Raw genomic sequence first — 15,000 nt, forward strand, 5'->3', positions numbered from 1 at the left:
GGGGGGAAATCAGAAATCAGTCGACATAACGGAGCAGACAAACTTGCTTCGAGTGTTTTTAACACTTCTTTTTTCTTCTGTTTGATTTTATCTTGTTGAGCTTAAATATACAAAAAAGTGCACTCGCATACATCAACTAAATAATTAAAAAACAGTTTCTGAAGTGAAACTCCTGATGTTCACACACGCAGCATAAACCGCCGTTCAGCAGGGTGGAGGGTTGGAAGAGTGCAGGACTGTTGTGTCCTGTGGCTTTGTGCGCTATGTAAACCTAATGTGTGTGTGTGTGTGTGTGTGTGTGTGTGTGTGTGTGTGTACTATGACCCACGGTGTGTTTGAGAACACAGCCGACCTATTTACGCACGTCTTGTGTGTAGATCAGAGTGTGAGGGAGTGTGTCCTCTACTGCAACGAGTCGCTGTTGTCCAGGCCCAGCCCGGCCATGTCCGTGTCATCGTCCTCATCGCCGCTGTCCCCCGACTCGTCTTCACTGTGGCCCCCCAGCATCACCTGCTGTACCGCCAGTGTGGCGCCGTCTGACGTCAGGCTCTGCAGACCCTCCATGTTCATCGTCACCATTGTGCCTGAGAACGAAAGGAAAGACTTACCGAGTGAGATCCTATTGCCTCGCATGTGAAGTCACGAACACCACAAATGTAGAATTGCCACCAAACTGTCGTTACAGTTTATATCCAGGACAGTCCAGACTCATGGGCACGATGGAAGACTTTAAAAGAATCGAATAAAAAGACGCCCACAAACGGATGCACGCACACGCTCACAGGCGCGTGCGCAGACAGGCGGTGGCTCAAGTGTAGTAGGACAGCACAGAAGGCCCAGCTATAAAATGCACGGTCCGCCACTGGTTCACACCAACCTCGGAGTAATCCTTTCAAGCAGCATGATTACATGCAAAGCCATGAATGAAATATCTCAACTGGAAGTTGCAAGGAATTCACATGACGCGGTGTCGTGAAAGCCCATCAGTGCTGAGATTTGTGACTTTAGATCGGATCTCATACTCGCCAGCTTGGTTTCAAAGGGGCTGTACCCAATAGTTGGAAGATTTATTCACGTTCAACGTTGACATTCAATTCTAGATCAACATTTCTGCATGTCTATTCATTCAATGGATTGCCTATTTTAATACAATTCAAAATTGTGCTTCGAGGGAATTATTTTCCCTGGACACAGCCTGTGCGTGCGTGTGTCTTCCCGTCTCTCTCGGGGGAAGAAAATCAAAAGCGTTGGCAAGCACGGGATGCATTTTTCCTTTGTCAGAATCAGATTCATTCATCATATAACCGTTGAGTCGACATCTTTTTAGTAGCTCATCTGTGGGTTTTCTTGCCAGATTCACAAAACTACCGATGGAGAGCCCGCCGCCAAATAGAGACCGCCAAACTGTTGGGAACGAGTGTCGGCTGATAACCATCAGTGGCCGATCAATCAGGGCACCCTTCATTTTGGCCCTGGTTGATCAAATGTTGTCCCCCCCCCCGACAAACACATCCACACACATTTTGAGATTCTCTTTAACTTGAATACAAACTGTTCACACTGAACCCTGCTGCGTACCGTCGGGCATGGTAACTTGCTGCTGGGTGCCTCCTGTGGCGATGGAGTCAGGCCAGAAGCGCTGCAGTGGCCGGTTTTGAGGAGTCTTCTTCTTGGCTTTCGGTGTCTCAGAGGAGCTCGCGTCCAACATGGGCTGCAGGATCCGCCTTCGTGCATTTATAAACCTGGAGACACAAGACAACCGAGATCTGTGACGGTGCTGACTGGAATATGTGCTTCTGTAGTCAGATGTTCTGTCCCGATACGCTGTGATGAAATCATCTCCCACTAACATGTAACAGGATGTCGGAGCTCAATCTGTTCTCAGCTTTCAACTGATTGGGCAAACTACACCGAGTTGTGTTTTCATAAGGATCGAAGCAGAAATCGTTCATCACTTTGAAAGCGTGCGGGCAGACAATCAGCTGACTGACCAATCAGGTTCCACAGTCTTGACAAACACACCTGCCCCGACATGAATGTGGGACGGTGCATAATAACGCTACTGAATTGTCTTTGTGGGCTAAACTCACCAGTTGTTGACCTGCAGAAGTGTCAGGTTAGTCTGAATGGCGATCTGTTTCTTCTCATCCTCTGTTGGGTATGGGTGCTACAGGAGAGGACGGGGAGGAAAGGCTTCAGTGCTCTGGTTGAGGGTTGAAGAGTAACACGGGCAGTAGATGTGATGCACACAGACTCACCCCGATGTGCTGGAAGAGCCACGAGCGCATGACATTAGTGGCGGGTTTGGGTAGAACGCCGCGTTTGTTCTTGGGTGAGTTGTCGTCGTGATTAAAGAGGTTCAAGTCCTGGTGAAACTGCAGCTGGAGCTGAGCAGACAGACATTCATTCAGACACCTTGCTGTTTGTTCATGTCACCAACATCACATGGTTCACATGCGACTGTGGCTAAGTGGAGAGCAGGGTCATCCTTCAATCAGAGGATCGGCGGTTCGCTCCCCGGATCCACTAGTCACATGTCGATGTGTCCTTGAGCAAGACACTGAACCCCAACATTGCTCCCGTAGCTGAGCCTACGGGGTGTGAATGTGATAGACTGATAGGCAGGTGGCAGTAGTGGTCGGAAAGACTAGAAAAGCGCTCTACGGTAGTAGAGTCCTTTCACCATTACCATGGTTCTGCTCAAAATACACACAATGTGAATTTAAATTTTAAACTTTGAACTAATTGCCAACAATTTGCCATTTGAGGATCTAGAACACAGACCAGAATCACAGTAACAGACAGATGAACAACCTGATTGTTTTGGACGCGTATTGTCCCGGGAGATAGAGCCTGTGTTACCACCTGGCCCTGAGGAGTGACGACTGTAACAGGCTGGTACACCGTGCCACCTACACACACACACACACACACACACACACACACACACACACACACACACACACACACAGCATCATATAATCTGCTGCGCTGTAGAGGGCGACCCAGGATAGTAGAACAAGATGTAAGGACTTGACCAATCAGATTTGACTGTGAGGTACATGACAACATCTGAGCTGCAATCAGAACAGTACAGTACCTGAGGGGGGGGTTGTATGCCACGGGGACATACCTGCGACCACCTGGCTGGGGTTGACTGCAGTCACGGTAACGTTCCCTTGCTGCAGAGCGGACGCTGGCACCACAATTTGGCCCTGGGGACTGATGGTCCCCGAGATAGTGCTGGGGGTCTGCAGAACACAGAGCAGCAAGACAAAATGGGTCCAAGGCAAGTGTGCTGGTGGCTCACACTTTAAAGAACGTTGGTATTGAACTTGAGGTAACACTGTGTAGCAGGTTAGAAGAATGAAATAGGTTGAAACGCATTAAAAGGCAAAGAATCCAAAACAACATCATCAGTGACAAGTATGAGCATTTCTCCTCAAAGGCACCAACAGATCCAACTATTTGTGTTTAGAGGCGATAAGTAGAGTCCACCTACGGTCCATACCGGAGTCTTGGTGGGGGAGAAGCCCTGGACCTGGCCTTGTACGGGGGAGTACGGGCTCCCTGGATCTCCACTCAGCAGAGTCTCGCTGTTCATCTTAGTCTTGAGGCAGGCGATGTAGCGGCTGCAGAAGTCCTTACACAGGTCACTCACCTTCTCCAGCTCCAGCAGGTGGATCCTCAGCACCTGGATGGCTTTCACCATCTAGAGGTCAGAATTATACAAAGAAAGGTTTGTGGCAGTCTCTCAACCTAAATATATTTCCATCTGTGTGTCCTCTAAATGTCTGATATTGAGGACTGAGACACTTAGACGATCACGTCTGTTCTTTATTTCAGAATACCGTATTTAGGTAGCATCACCCATAGACGGTCTATAACAGTAGATGACATGACAGCTCCCCAAAAGTGAAGCCAAATCTGCAGTATGCGTCATGAACCCTGGCCCCAGAGGTTACATGGGCCCAACGAAACAAAGGGTACGTCCCAAGTCTCTTAGGCCAAATCCCAATGTCCCCCCTAAACCCTGAATCCTCAAGGACTTACTGACGTCACCTGGTAAGTTGCTGAGTGTGAGAGACTGTGAGGGCTTGAGATGGTGGAAATAGGAATGGGACAGCACTTTGCTGCAACATATCACGTTACCATGAAAACGACAACAAATATGATGTATGATTGTGTGTATTTATTTGTACTTCCTGATATTAAAGTCTTCAGGCTCTATCCTCACAAGATGAGAGGTAACTCATATAATATATTTACTCGTTTTTGTCAAAACAGCTTCAATGACAAAATCAAATATTTGATGAATAAATATTCTGATTTCATGTTTATTTTGTTCCATCTTTAACCCTTAATGTTTCTGAGTAAATGTAATATGACAGGCTGAACACATGTGATCCGTCGTCTTTGTTTATGTCTCCATGCGTCCACTGGTTACCCCGTGTTTAACGTCACATTGCAATGATTTGTGGGTAATTCCCTGAGGTTAAGTCAGCATACCATGCTGACTTACAGAAAGGGTTCATAAAGGGCTCAAAATGTCTGCCGAGAGCCCTCAAACACTCGATGATGTGACAGTGGGACAGAACTAAACCCTCACGGACTTCGCGGGAGCGCGCCTCAAAGTCCGTGAGTCCGTAAGGGGGGACATTGGGATTTGGCCTGTATTGTCATCTCCTCACTTGAACAGGAAGTTGTTCTCGCCGCCATATTGATGGCCGTCCCAAAGCTCTTATTTAGCTCGGAGGAGTGAGGAGAAATCCCCCGGAGCCATGAGCGAGGACCCACGAGAACAGACTTCCAGGAAGTGTTTTAACGGCCGACACGCCCCCTCGTTGTTCAGTCATGTGATTGGACGCTGCAGCCGATCGGACTGATGAGATTTTGTTCAACATGTAAACAGTGAAGACGGATCACAGATTAAACTCAAGCTTTATATTTGTTTAGTTTTCTGATTCAACATCTGGTTTAAATAAATGTTCATTGCAGTCTGAACAACAAGAGGACAACAAACTCTTGATGAGTTTTATCATTTAAGAGAAACACTAATCATATTCTGGGTTATTTAATATCGACGTCACAATCTGAATTTCAAAACGTACAGACGCAAATAATTCATAAATAAGACGATCGCATTCCGCCGGTAGAAATGGATCCTGATCTTATAAACAGAACACAGTTTGTTAACAGACTAGAGAGAGAGAAACACCTCTACAGTGGTGATCACTGTGTCTTTATGAGTTATTAGTATTATTAGTTACTGTTATTAAGTACAGTGATCATGTGAACACACAAACTTATCTAAAGTCTCTCCAGCTGTTAAAGCTGACTGACAGCTGATCAGCTGTGATCATCAGCACCGTCATCAGAAACAGACGCCGCTTCACGTGACGCAACTGAGGAAAGGACGTCTCATGTCTCCTAAAACATATTTCCTCGTTCCTCTCTCCTCGCATTGTTTCCTCCATGCATCCCTGGTGGGAGGGACTAGGACGCAAGGAAAGGACCCAAGTGAGGGAACCGGGGATGCAGTTAAGAGACTTGGGATGTATCCAGAGTCAAATCATTTGTTTCCAAAGATGGTTTCTGTCATGTTAGGTAGTTCTTATCACGCTAATGAATGTTTAATAGGGTGCAACGGATCATAAAACTCACGGTCCAGATCGCATCAGATTCTTAAGTCACGGATTGGATCAGCACAAAAGAAAGGAGCAAATACAACTTTCAGAGTTTCACGGTCACATTCTCTGCTGCCGATACCAACTGTCCACGTTATGTCCATTGTTATAGCAGCTGCCCCAAAAATCATTTCAACTGTCAAAGACTGTAACGGGTCATAATTCATCTCTAATGATCTATTTATGTTGCTGTGAAAACATCTCAAACAACTGGACATATTCAAGTTTCTCACCAAAAACGACATCTTACAAGATTACATTGGAACTTCTGAGCGTTGGCCGTTAGCTTGGTGCCGCTAACATTACTAGCTCTCCTCCTGTCCAGTTCAATCACAAGGTAACGTCATCAGGAAGCGGCGTCTCGACAGCATTGACGATCTCAAAATGTCATATTTCTACTGAATATCAATTGATATAGGTCGCAGTAAGAATGTATTTCATACTATCGTGGTTAAAGTGTGCAGTTAAGCGGCGGTTCAGGTGTGTGCTGAACGGAGAGGTGGAACCCTACGGATCAGTAACACACTAACACACCATGTGTTCACTCTCCTGAGGAGACTGGTTCTAGTGATATGACGCTGTAGAAAGGAGGATGGAGAGAAGGAGAGAAGAAGAGAAGAAGAGTGTGGAGTGAGCTGCATGAAGTGGTGGAGACTGTAGAGTGGTGGAGGAGTGGTGGGCAGCTAAGGTGTCATGGAGAGCAATGGAAGGACAGATGGAGGGGGATTTTGTGAAAAGGATGGAACTGGCTGTGGTGAATACATATTTCAAGAAGAGGGAGGAGCTTAAAGGAAGGTGCACACAGACTAGACAGGTGGTGGCAGGGGACCACATAGCTAGACATCAGATGGTGATCAGGAGGAAGGCTTTGGAGGGTTTATGAAGGCTGATGAGTGAAGACAATGAGAGAGAGAAGGTTGGTCAATATGGGGATTGTGAATAAGGAAGTGCAGCAGAGGTCAGAGGTCAGCTACAGCAGTGCCCCATGTCTTTCAAACAGCTAGACTACCCGAGCTAAACCATGAAGTCACACTTACCAGCTAAATAACGCCTATCGTGAGGAATTTCTAATGAACAGGTCGGCAGCAAGAGCAGCAGAGAGGACTGCGTCTCACTGTGCTGTTGAGGTTAAAGGTCATTGACTAGTAAGTGTGCCAGTGAGTTGGGGTTCCTCCATTTTGTGTCTCCTTGTGAAATACCTCACGTGTGAACATGTTTTTCAGTCACAACGGTTGTCTTAGCCGGTGGTTTGACCGAGCCACAGTCAACACTCGCTTTAGTCCGGTTTGATTGCTGAGCTGCTGATGCTGCATTCAAATATGGTAGTTCACTAAAAACAGAAACTAGTGAAATAGTTCAAATATTTTGGGTGCCCTGTGGGCCAGAGCAGTGTGCTACAGTGAAGCAAACTCCCCCCAGACAAAAAGACAAACGGACACAACAGAGCAGAGAACTTCTTCCGCGACATGCAGACGGATCTCACCAGGTTGTCAAGTTCAGGGTCCTCACTGAAGAAGGGTTTGCCTTCCTTCTCCTGACAGCGGACGAAGTTCTCAATGTCCACGTCAAAGCTGGCCGAGGTGATGCAGTCAGAGCTCAGCGTGGACTGTTCACACTTCTCAAACAGCAGGGCCAAGAGAGGGAACAGGGGATGCCTGTGAAAGGTGCCCACACACACAATGGAATCCATCACTTCAATGAACAAACACTAGTACAGTAACAGAGCATAGCTTACATATAAACACAGACTAACAGAACCCTGAATATCAAAGGTTATTTAGGCAATACGACTACTGTCCCCCGCTCTAACACAGTGGACTCCTCTTTCCTGGACCTCGTGTGTCCGGGTCACATTGACCACTAGAAGCACATGTCCATGCTTTTGCTGGTCACTCCCATCAACAGAATACATTCTCATCATCATGTGTGGCATAGACAGAATACATTCATCACTGTACCCGTGATCACGATATGCACTTCTCTGTTCTTAAGAATATTAGCTTTTCTTGAGATCATGCAACTTGTTTGTCGGCTCTGATTTACAGAAGCAACTTACATTCACAAAAGAAAACTCATTCTCATACATACATACATACATACATACACACACACACACACACACACACACACAACATAATTAAGAGATCCAGATCTCGTTACGTCAACAAATCTCATAATTATGAGCCATTATCTCTTCAACACAAGAAAGATCTTGTTATTACAAGATCAGGAGCTCATGATTGTTGAATGAAAAGTTGGAAAGATATTCACAGATTCAGACTTCTTGGATCAATAATTCATAAGTGTGACGTTAATAAAACACAAGCGATGCCTCTTTAATGTGTAGCCGCTGAAAAGACATTTAACTAAAATATTCAATAACTTCGTTGTCATGCAGTGTGACCACAATCACCGTCCACGTCAGTAATATCTTCCTGGTTATGAAACACTTATTTTGAAAAGAATTTGGGGGAATTTGTATTGGGCAAAGCCTTCCATAACTTCATTCTGATGCAGTGTCACCAAAATCACTTCACACATAATGATTGAACTAAAAACTTGCATCAATTAGTTGGAACTATTAAGATAATCGATTAATGGTTGAAGTTGTTGTTCGTGCAGACTGTCTGAGCCTCTCAGAGATGGAGATGTCCTATCTGAACGGGAAGAAGTCAGATCGCTGCTCCCTAATTAAGTGAGGAGAACAAAGGGGAGGAGTTCTCAGAGAGGCCATGTGAGGTTTCCTGGTGATAGTTTAGTTTCTGGACAAGCTGAAAGTAATGGAGTTAAGAATGGGAAAGAGAAGAACACAGATTTAAGACGAGGGGGCTGTTCTGGTTCTCTCTCCTTAAACACACACACACACACCGATATATGGAGGCTTTGTCCGCGTCCATGGGTGTCTGTGGCTCCGTGGGTATCGGACTGGGCGCCTCTGCCAACGTCCCCTCAATAAACTTCTGCTCGGATTCGCCGTCTACCTTTACCACACCTTGCATCTGCAGGAAAAGAGAACACAAAGGAGTGAGAGAAAGAAAGCAACAGAGTGACAGAAGAGGTGAAGAGAGACACCACAACATCATGTGAAGACCCGAGTAGCTGGAGGGTAAAGCCTAACACAGAGCCTTGCTTCACTATGAACCCTGTGGAGAGTCATGAGGACATGGTCTGAACATCAGTCAGAAACTAGGCATTGCTCATACGAGACTGAATCTCTCTTTTCAAGAAGAATGAAGACTTCTTCACTGGGATCAACAAGGCAGAGAGGTGCTGCAGGAGTCATTGGTCCCGCTACCAGCCACCAGCACCTGTTGGCTAGAGTTACCTGACTGACAGTTTATTCTTGTTTCACTTGAATACTTTTGACCTGAAACATGTTATGGACAGATGCATTAAATGCATGTGTGCATTCTTTCATGCCGTCCGGTCTCACATTGCTGTACGAGCCCCTGCAGCTAGACATCCAGTCAGTGTTGTGCTCCAGTCACAATGCAGACTAAACACCACATACCCGGTGATGTGATTGAAAATATAATCCAGAACCTGCGAGTACACACGTTACCTAATGGAAGTAAAAGGATACATTAAGTGTAGCCTCCACAACACTGGAGGCACATTCATTGATTAGGAGCCACGTTTCTGCTCCTCTACTGTCACACCCTGCTGCCTACCCAGGGGCATGAATCCCAGCCCCAACCATGTGACTGAGAACAACAATGAATGAGATTGAGCACAAAGTAGCTAAAAATAATCACTTGCTTGGGGTGGAAATTTCTCATTAGTCATAGATCCTTCTCAGCTCTCGACACCCCCAAATTTGGCACTTGAATAATGATGTTTTGTAAGCAATTTACATAAGCTCAGACACAGATATGCTAGGCAGAAAAATAGCTTCATGCAGCATAAGTGTTTCCCAAACAGTGATGTATTTGTGTGTTGGCCTGTTACAGACAGCCATGCACGTCTCCAACAAACGACTAAAACTGATGTAAGAGCATTATCAGTGGCTGTGTTCTAGTGTTACGTGCATAAAGTGTTTTCCCTTCTGTTCAGCAGCCCAGGCTGCATCATCCCCACTAACAACACCGGAGCGTCTATGGTCAAGGAGTGGAGCGGCATACTGAAAGCTGTAGCTTCAAACATTTAGGTTTTGTTTTTTCAAGCCCTGTTCTGGTTGATTATCTTTGTAAAAACAAGCGAAACAAAGCACCGTTCAGCCAGTTGGAGCAGATTGTGTAGGCCTTGAGGTCCATAGCAAGCGTCTCCCTCTCACCCACCTGCTGCTCTCCCTTTGGGTACTTGTCTATGGAAACCGACTGGGCTGCCATCACGTTCACTGCTGATGCTGCACACACTGGGGCATTATAGAGAGCAGGGACAGGTGGCCAACCTACACAACACACAGTGCACATTAGACTACCTGGAGGGGAACGTTAGGCACACACACTGGAACGTCATGAGGTTACGATGAGAGATTATCATTAGCTTTGTAAACTGCTTGAGTGTAAGTAAGAGAATAAAGAAGCTCATTTCATAAAACGAATAATAGATGTTGAACATTAACGCGTATTAATGTAATGATCACATATTTCCTCCAAAATCAAACTAAAATGATAAGTGACGCGTTTGAAGGATATATAGGATGCAGAAATAACGAAGACATAAACACGTGTATCATTTAAAGTGTAAATGTGTTGATATGTGCACACACCTCTGGGCAAAACAAGGGGCTGTGGGGGGACTACCGTAGCATGAAGCGACTACGTTTACTAATGTAACGTTATTTCTTTACGTCTCATCAACAGTCAGACACATTTCTGTACACCACACTCACGAAACAGGAGACTGAAATAACGAGCCCGTGACGCGTTGTTATAATAATAGTAAGCTAACGATAACGTTACCCTGCAACTGCTTTTAACACACCCACCACGATGAACTTAGCCGTTAGCTCTGTTAGCTGCCCGCCGTTTGTGGCGGCAAGGGGAGATAAAAGTTAAAGAAAGCAAACATTGGCCAACTAAAGCTATATCCTCTGCTACAGCAACGGCAGTCTTGACGCAGACAAAGTAGCTCGGCGGGAGTAAGCTTTGATAGTCCACAATATTTAACATTAGCTCGCCTGTAAGGTTAACGCCACATTGGCGTTAGCTCGCCAACCTAATCTAAGGTTAACCCAATGAACAACCGCCTGGCCGAGCTACAGCTAACGTTCGCCAACTGTTAACTTGAAAGTGTTTCTCACGCTAGAACGGTGAGGCCAAATGAGACGCGCCATATTTAGAAAGGGGATCACTACCAAAAAACAAGCTAACCTAGCTAGCCAGGTACAAAAAAAGGACCCCGCTGCGGATTGATACGAAGAGTGTCGTTTGCCCACATAACAAAACAGCATCAAGAGCCTTAGCATTTTTGAATTAACATTTTAAATGAATATGCATTTCTTGTTCGCTCTATGCAGTAATTAAACTGCGGTGATATTAACGAGCATTGGCTGCACACCAGGCTAGCCCGGTTGATCCTCAAATCCTTCCCACATCAGTCAATCAATCACGCGGGGACAGCTGTCCTCCCCTCAGCGACAGTGTTACAACTGTCGGGCCTCGTTTCTAGCTCTCGCCCTTTGCTTTTCCACAATCCTCCTCTGCCCCCAAAACGCCGACATATTTTTTTACCCCCTCCCTTGTATACAGATTTTTTTATTCTTCCCGGAGCTCTGCCGCTTCTGCTTCCCTTCCAAAAACACCCTCCGCTGCCCTGACTAGGTCCGCACTCCTCGCCCCGGGGCATTTTTGCGTGCGGCCCAGATTGTTTGATTGATAGGGAACGGAAAAAGAGGGATTTTGAGTGACAGCTTACCTGAGTGCCAATCTTCGTCACACTGACAAGCGGCTGCAGCAATCGGGACCCGCAGTTGTCGCGTTGCGTCATCGCGTAAGGGCACGCAGAGGCGCTTGGCTTATGAATATTTATAAGGTGGGCGGAGACATGACGTCCTACAGCCTGTCCCTCTGCGCCCTCTTGGGTTTCTAGCTTGGCAAACGCCATTTACTACCCCCGTTTACACAACACATTTTCTATGTATATCTGAAGCTTTACACTCCTTTATGCAGATATTGTGTCATCGTATGCACACTAATACACACCATAGATGCGGATTGTCTACCCTAAAAGAATGCTAGCTGGGATAATTAGGACATTATGTGCAAGCAGGCAGGCTAAGGGTGTGGAAATTGTAATCTTTAAAATAGAAACACAGATAAACCACTTGCACACTCAGCTCTATTCAAATGCCCCCCTGAGGCAGAAAAGCAGCAGAAAATCAGTGTTTGATCTGTGCTCATCCCTTTATATGCCTGTTTCTTTAGCTAAGACAAAACAGAATCACACCAGGAAAAAACACTTCATTTCCCATTTTTGTGCTTTAATAATATAATATTTTAACAGCAGAATTGCATGCAGATCTTACAGGTGAGGGAATGATCATCATAAACAGTGCCAACACCATCACCATCATCATCTTTAAGCAATATAAAGGTTTGTAGCAAGGCCGACTCCTCTAGTGCCTGACAGAGGAGGGCTGCGGGAGACGAAACTTGGCCATCTCCACATCCAGGTCTGAAAATGTGTGGGGGGTGTAGTTGTGGTGCTGCTGGTTTTTATAAGTGCTGTTGTCAAAAGGCTCATCGGGCTCCGGAGGTGCTGCAGCCTCTGCAGAGGGAGAGACAAAAAGGCATGTAAGAAAGCCGAGTATACAAACCTTCATACTGTTCATGCATTGAAACAATAAAGGTTAGTCAAACATGTTAGGCAACACTGGGTCTACTTCTGCGTCCTCGTCCCCGCTACTGATTTTCAGGCAACAAAAACTGTAATTACGACTTGACCGAGGTATTTCTGATAAGCTATACAATCAGAAAAAAAAGAAATGTGGGTTGCTTTGTAAATATTTGAAAAAACTTTAAGTGTGGAAACACACTGTTGGGAAAAGCCTAAAAGATGATGTTCCTGAGAGGAACGTATGTGAGGGTGCAGACAATAAAGACCCTCACACTAGAGAAACTGATACTGGCAGAGGTCAGCATGAAATGGATTAAAAAGGGCATTAGGTCAAAAGTGCTACGATGCTTTCGATTAAACAGAAGTACATAATTTGCGCATGCTGTGTGAGTAAGGTTATCAACAACATGTGAGACAGTGGGAAAGAACCTTGCACATTGAAGATCACAGAGAAATACATTTGAGACACTGTCACATGAAACGACACCGTGCTCATCCCAAAGTCCAGATTCACAGAAGTGAACAAGAGGTGAAATCCATGAGCGAGGTGAGGAGGTTGTTCCAGGAGGCAGAATCACCCAGCTGGTAAGAAGTGTTTGGTGAGAAGTGTAACAAAGGGCTGTAGCTAAACAGGGATGTTTAGAATTGGAATCTGTGAGATGTTGGTAGCTTCTAGTCAGTTGGACATACAGTATTCACGTCATGACTATGATCCAATGATTATAAAAACATCTTGTTACTGTGTAATCCTGCTCCCTGGAATACTTCCACTGACTCCAGCCACTCCCAGCTTCTACTCGTCCAGCTGCTGTCAGGGACAGGAGGCCTTCACTGTAACGCAGTCTGAGGATGTGCAATCTAACATTACGGTTAGCAATAACATTACCTGGCACAAGGAATACAGACACTGGCATTATTACCTGTAACCTTAACTCAGAAAACCTGAAACCCATATTTCATACAGAGACATTAACGACAAAAATGAGCCGAAATCAGCAATTTATCAAAAAGAGTGAACTATGAGAACAATGTTGTGGGAGATGGATGGATGGATGGCAGCTGCTGGAATGCAAGTGAGGGGGATTTAAGAGATAGGTGGTGGATTCTTGAGTCATTAAACGAGGGGAAGAAAGCAGAAACACGAGCACGATTATTGTCACAGTATGAACCAAGTAACATCTCTGATCATACACTGACAGCAAGAGTAGAGCTGGGTGGGGGGGTCAGCCACAGACAACTCCAAACCTCAATTAGCAGAAAGCAAGCAAAGGAAATAAAAAAAGGGAAAAGGAATGCACCAGCCAGCATTAAAGTACATGTACACTACATCCACCCCATGCACAAGCACCACACTGAACACAGAGGCAGCTGGAAGTCAGATGTCACAGCGGTGGAACAGAAGCAAAAGAATCCAGAGATGATATTTAAAAAGCTGTGAAAGCAACAGCAACTACAGTATGTGAGGGAGTTGACACTATACAGTATAGAAAGAAAATGATGGTCATATGTAGGGGCTCACAGATCCAGAAAGGAAATGGGGAGGTAAAGATTTGGGAACTATAATGGTGTAGTGTGTACCCTCAGGTGGTTCAGCTGGGGCGTCCGCCTGCAGCTCCTCTCCTGCAGCTTCAGCTACAACTGGAGCAGGGTCCACCAGCTCCTCAGTGCTCTCCACTGGGGCAGAAACTTCAGCTGCAGCCTCAGCAACCACTTCAGCAGGAGCAGCTTCAGCTACCACTGGAGCAGGGTCCACCAGCTCCTCGGTGCTCTCCACAGGGGCAGAAACTACCGTGGCAGCCTCGCCAGCCACTTCAGCAGGCTCTGCAGCAGCTTTAGCATCAGCTTCTACAGGGGCAGCTTCAGCAGCTTCTGCAGGGGCTTCAGCAGAGGCACTCTCTGTGGTTTCTACTGGAGCATCAGTCTGGGCTTTTTCTGGAGATGCAGGCTCGATCACAACTTCAGCTGAAGTTTTTACTTGGGCATCGGGGATGGCAGGAGATGCACTGTCTTCTTCTACTTTTGGAGCGGGTTCCACTGCAGCTTCAGCTGAAACGTCTGGGCTGGTCACAGTGTCTTTGGTGGCATTGCAGATCTCAGGAGCGGGGTCCACTAACTCCTCAGAGCTAACACCGGGTACCTCGACGGTGGCTTGAGCTGCTTCTGTGGGGGATGCTACTGCTGCTGGAGCGGCCTCCTGTGCATCCTCAGCAGCACAAGCGGGAGTAGCTTCAGGTTCTGGTGGAACTTCCATCTTAGCTTCATTAGTGTCTTCCTTCACCTCTAAAGTGTTCTCCTGGACTTCTGCTGCTTCTTTCACAGTGGATTCTGACACCTCTGGTGGTGAGGTCTTGGTTTCGGTCTTCACTTCTGACTTCTCTTCCTCAGAGTCTGAGTCTGAGTCTGAGTCTGAGTCACTGGACGATGAGGAAGATGATCCGTCAGCTGCTGGATCACCAGGTTCAGAGGAGGCTGCAGCGGCTGGGGCCGCAGCGGCTGGGGCGGCTACAGTTGTGACTGCGGTGGCACTGGGGTG

General features: G+C 46.2%; 2 protein-coding genes across 11 annotated transcripts in view; both read right to left on the reverse strand.

Annotated features, from left to right (window-relative positions):
- Window positions 1–6: 6 nt before the first annotated feature.
- pknox1.1 (pbx/knotted 1 homeobox 1.1) lies at window positions 7–11,633 on the reverse strand. Of its 8 annotated transcripts, none has more exons than XM_031869948.1 (11): window positions 11,547–11,610; window positions 9,965–10,077; window positions 8,556–8,686; window positions 7,171–7,342; window positions 3,503–3,712; window positions 3,101–3,251; window positions 2,815–2,912; window positions 2,259–2,387; window positions 2,091–2,167; window positions 1,579–1,742; window positions 7–584 (listed from the first exon to the last, which is right to left on the reverse strand). In XM_031869948.1, the coding sequence occupies exons 2-11, from the start codon at window positions 10,013–10,015 to the stop codon at window positions 403–405; spliced, it is 1,365 nt and encodes a 454-aa protein (XP_031725808.1). In that variant the 5' UTR covers window positions 10,016–10,077; window positions 11,547–11,610; the 3' UTR covers window positions 7–402. The 8 variants fall into 8 exon arrangements, with proteins under 8 accessions (XP_031725808.1, XP_031725809.1, XP_031725807.1 ...); XM_031869949.1 differs by lacking the exon at window positions 11,547–11,610 and adding an exon at window positions 10,399–11,534; XM_031869947.1 differs by lacking the exon at window positions 9,965–10,077 and having other exon boundaries at window positions 11,547–11,633.
- Window positions 11,634–12,090: 457 nt separating this feature from the next.
- Window positions 12,091–15,000, reverse strand: part of ndufv3 (NADH:ubiquinone oxidoreductase subunit V3) — a 5,632-nt gene continuing 2,722 nt past the window's right edge. For all 3 annotated transcript variants that reach the window (XM_031869953.1, XM_031869952.1, XM_031869951.1), the window contains 2 exons: window positions 14,046–15,000; window positions 12,091–12,398 (listed from right to left, as the gene is read on the reverse strand). The exon at window positions 14,046–15,000 is cut by the window's right edge. In XM_031869953.1, the coding sequence (XP_031725813.1) occupies window positions 12,247–12,398; window positions 14,046–15,000 (1,107 nt within the window). In that variant the 3' untranslated portion in view covers window positions 12,091–12,246. The remainder of the gene's footprint in view (window positions 12,399–14,045) is intronic.

The sequence above is a fragment of the Anarrhichthys ocellatus genome, unplaced genomic scaffold (assembly GCF_004355925.1).
Source record: "Anarrhichthys ocellatus isolate YVR2014 unplaced genomic scaffold, GSC_Weel_1.0 scaffold50, whole genome shotgun sequence".
Taxonomy (NCBI): domain Eukaryota; kingdom Metazoa; phylum Chordata; class Actinopteri; order Perciformes; family Anarhichadidae; genus Anarrhichthys; species Anarrhichthys ocellatus.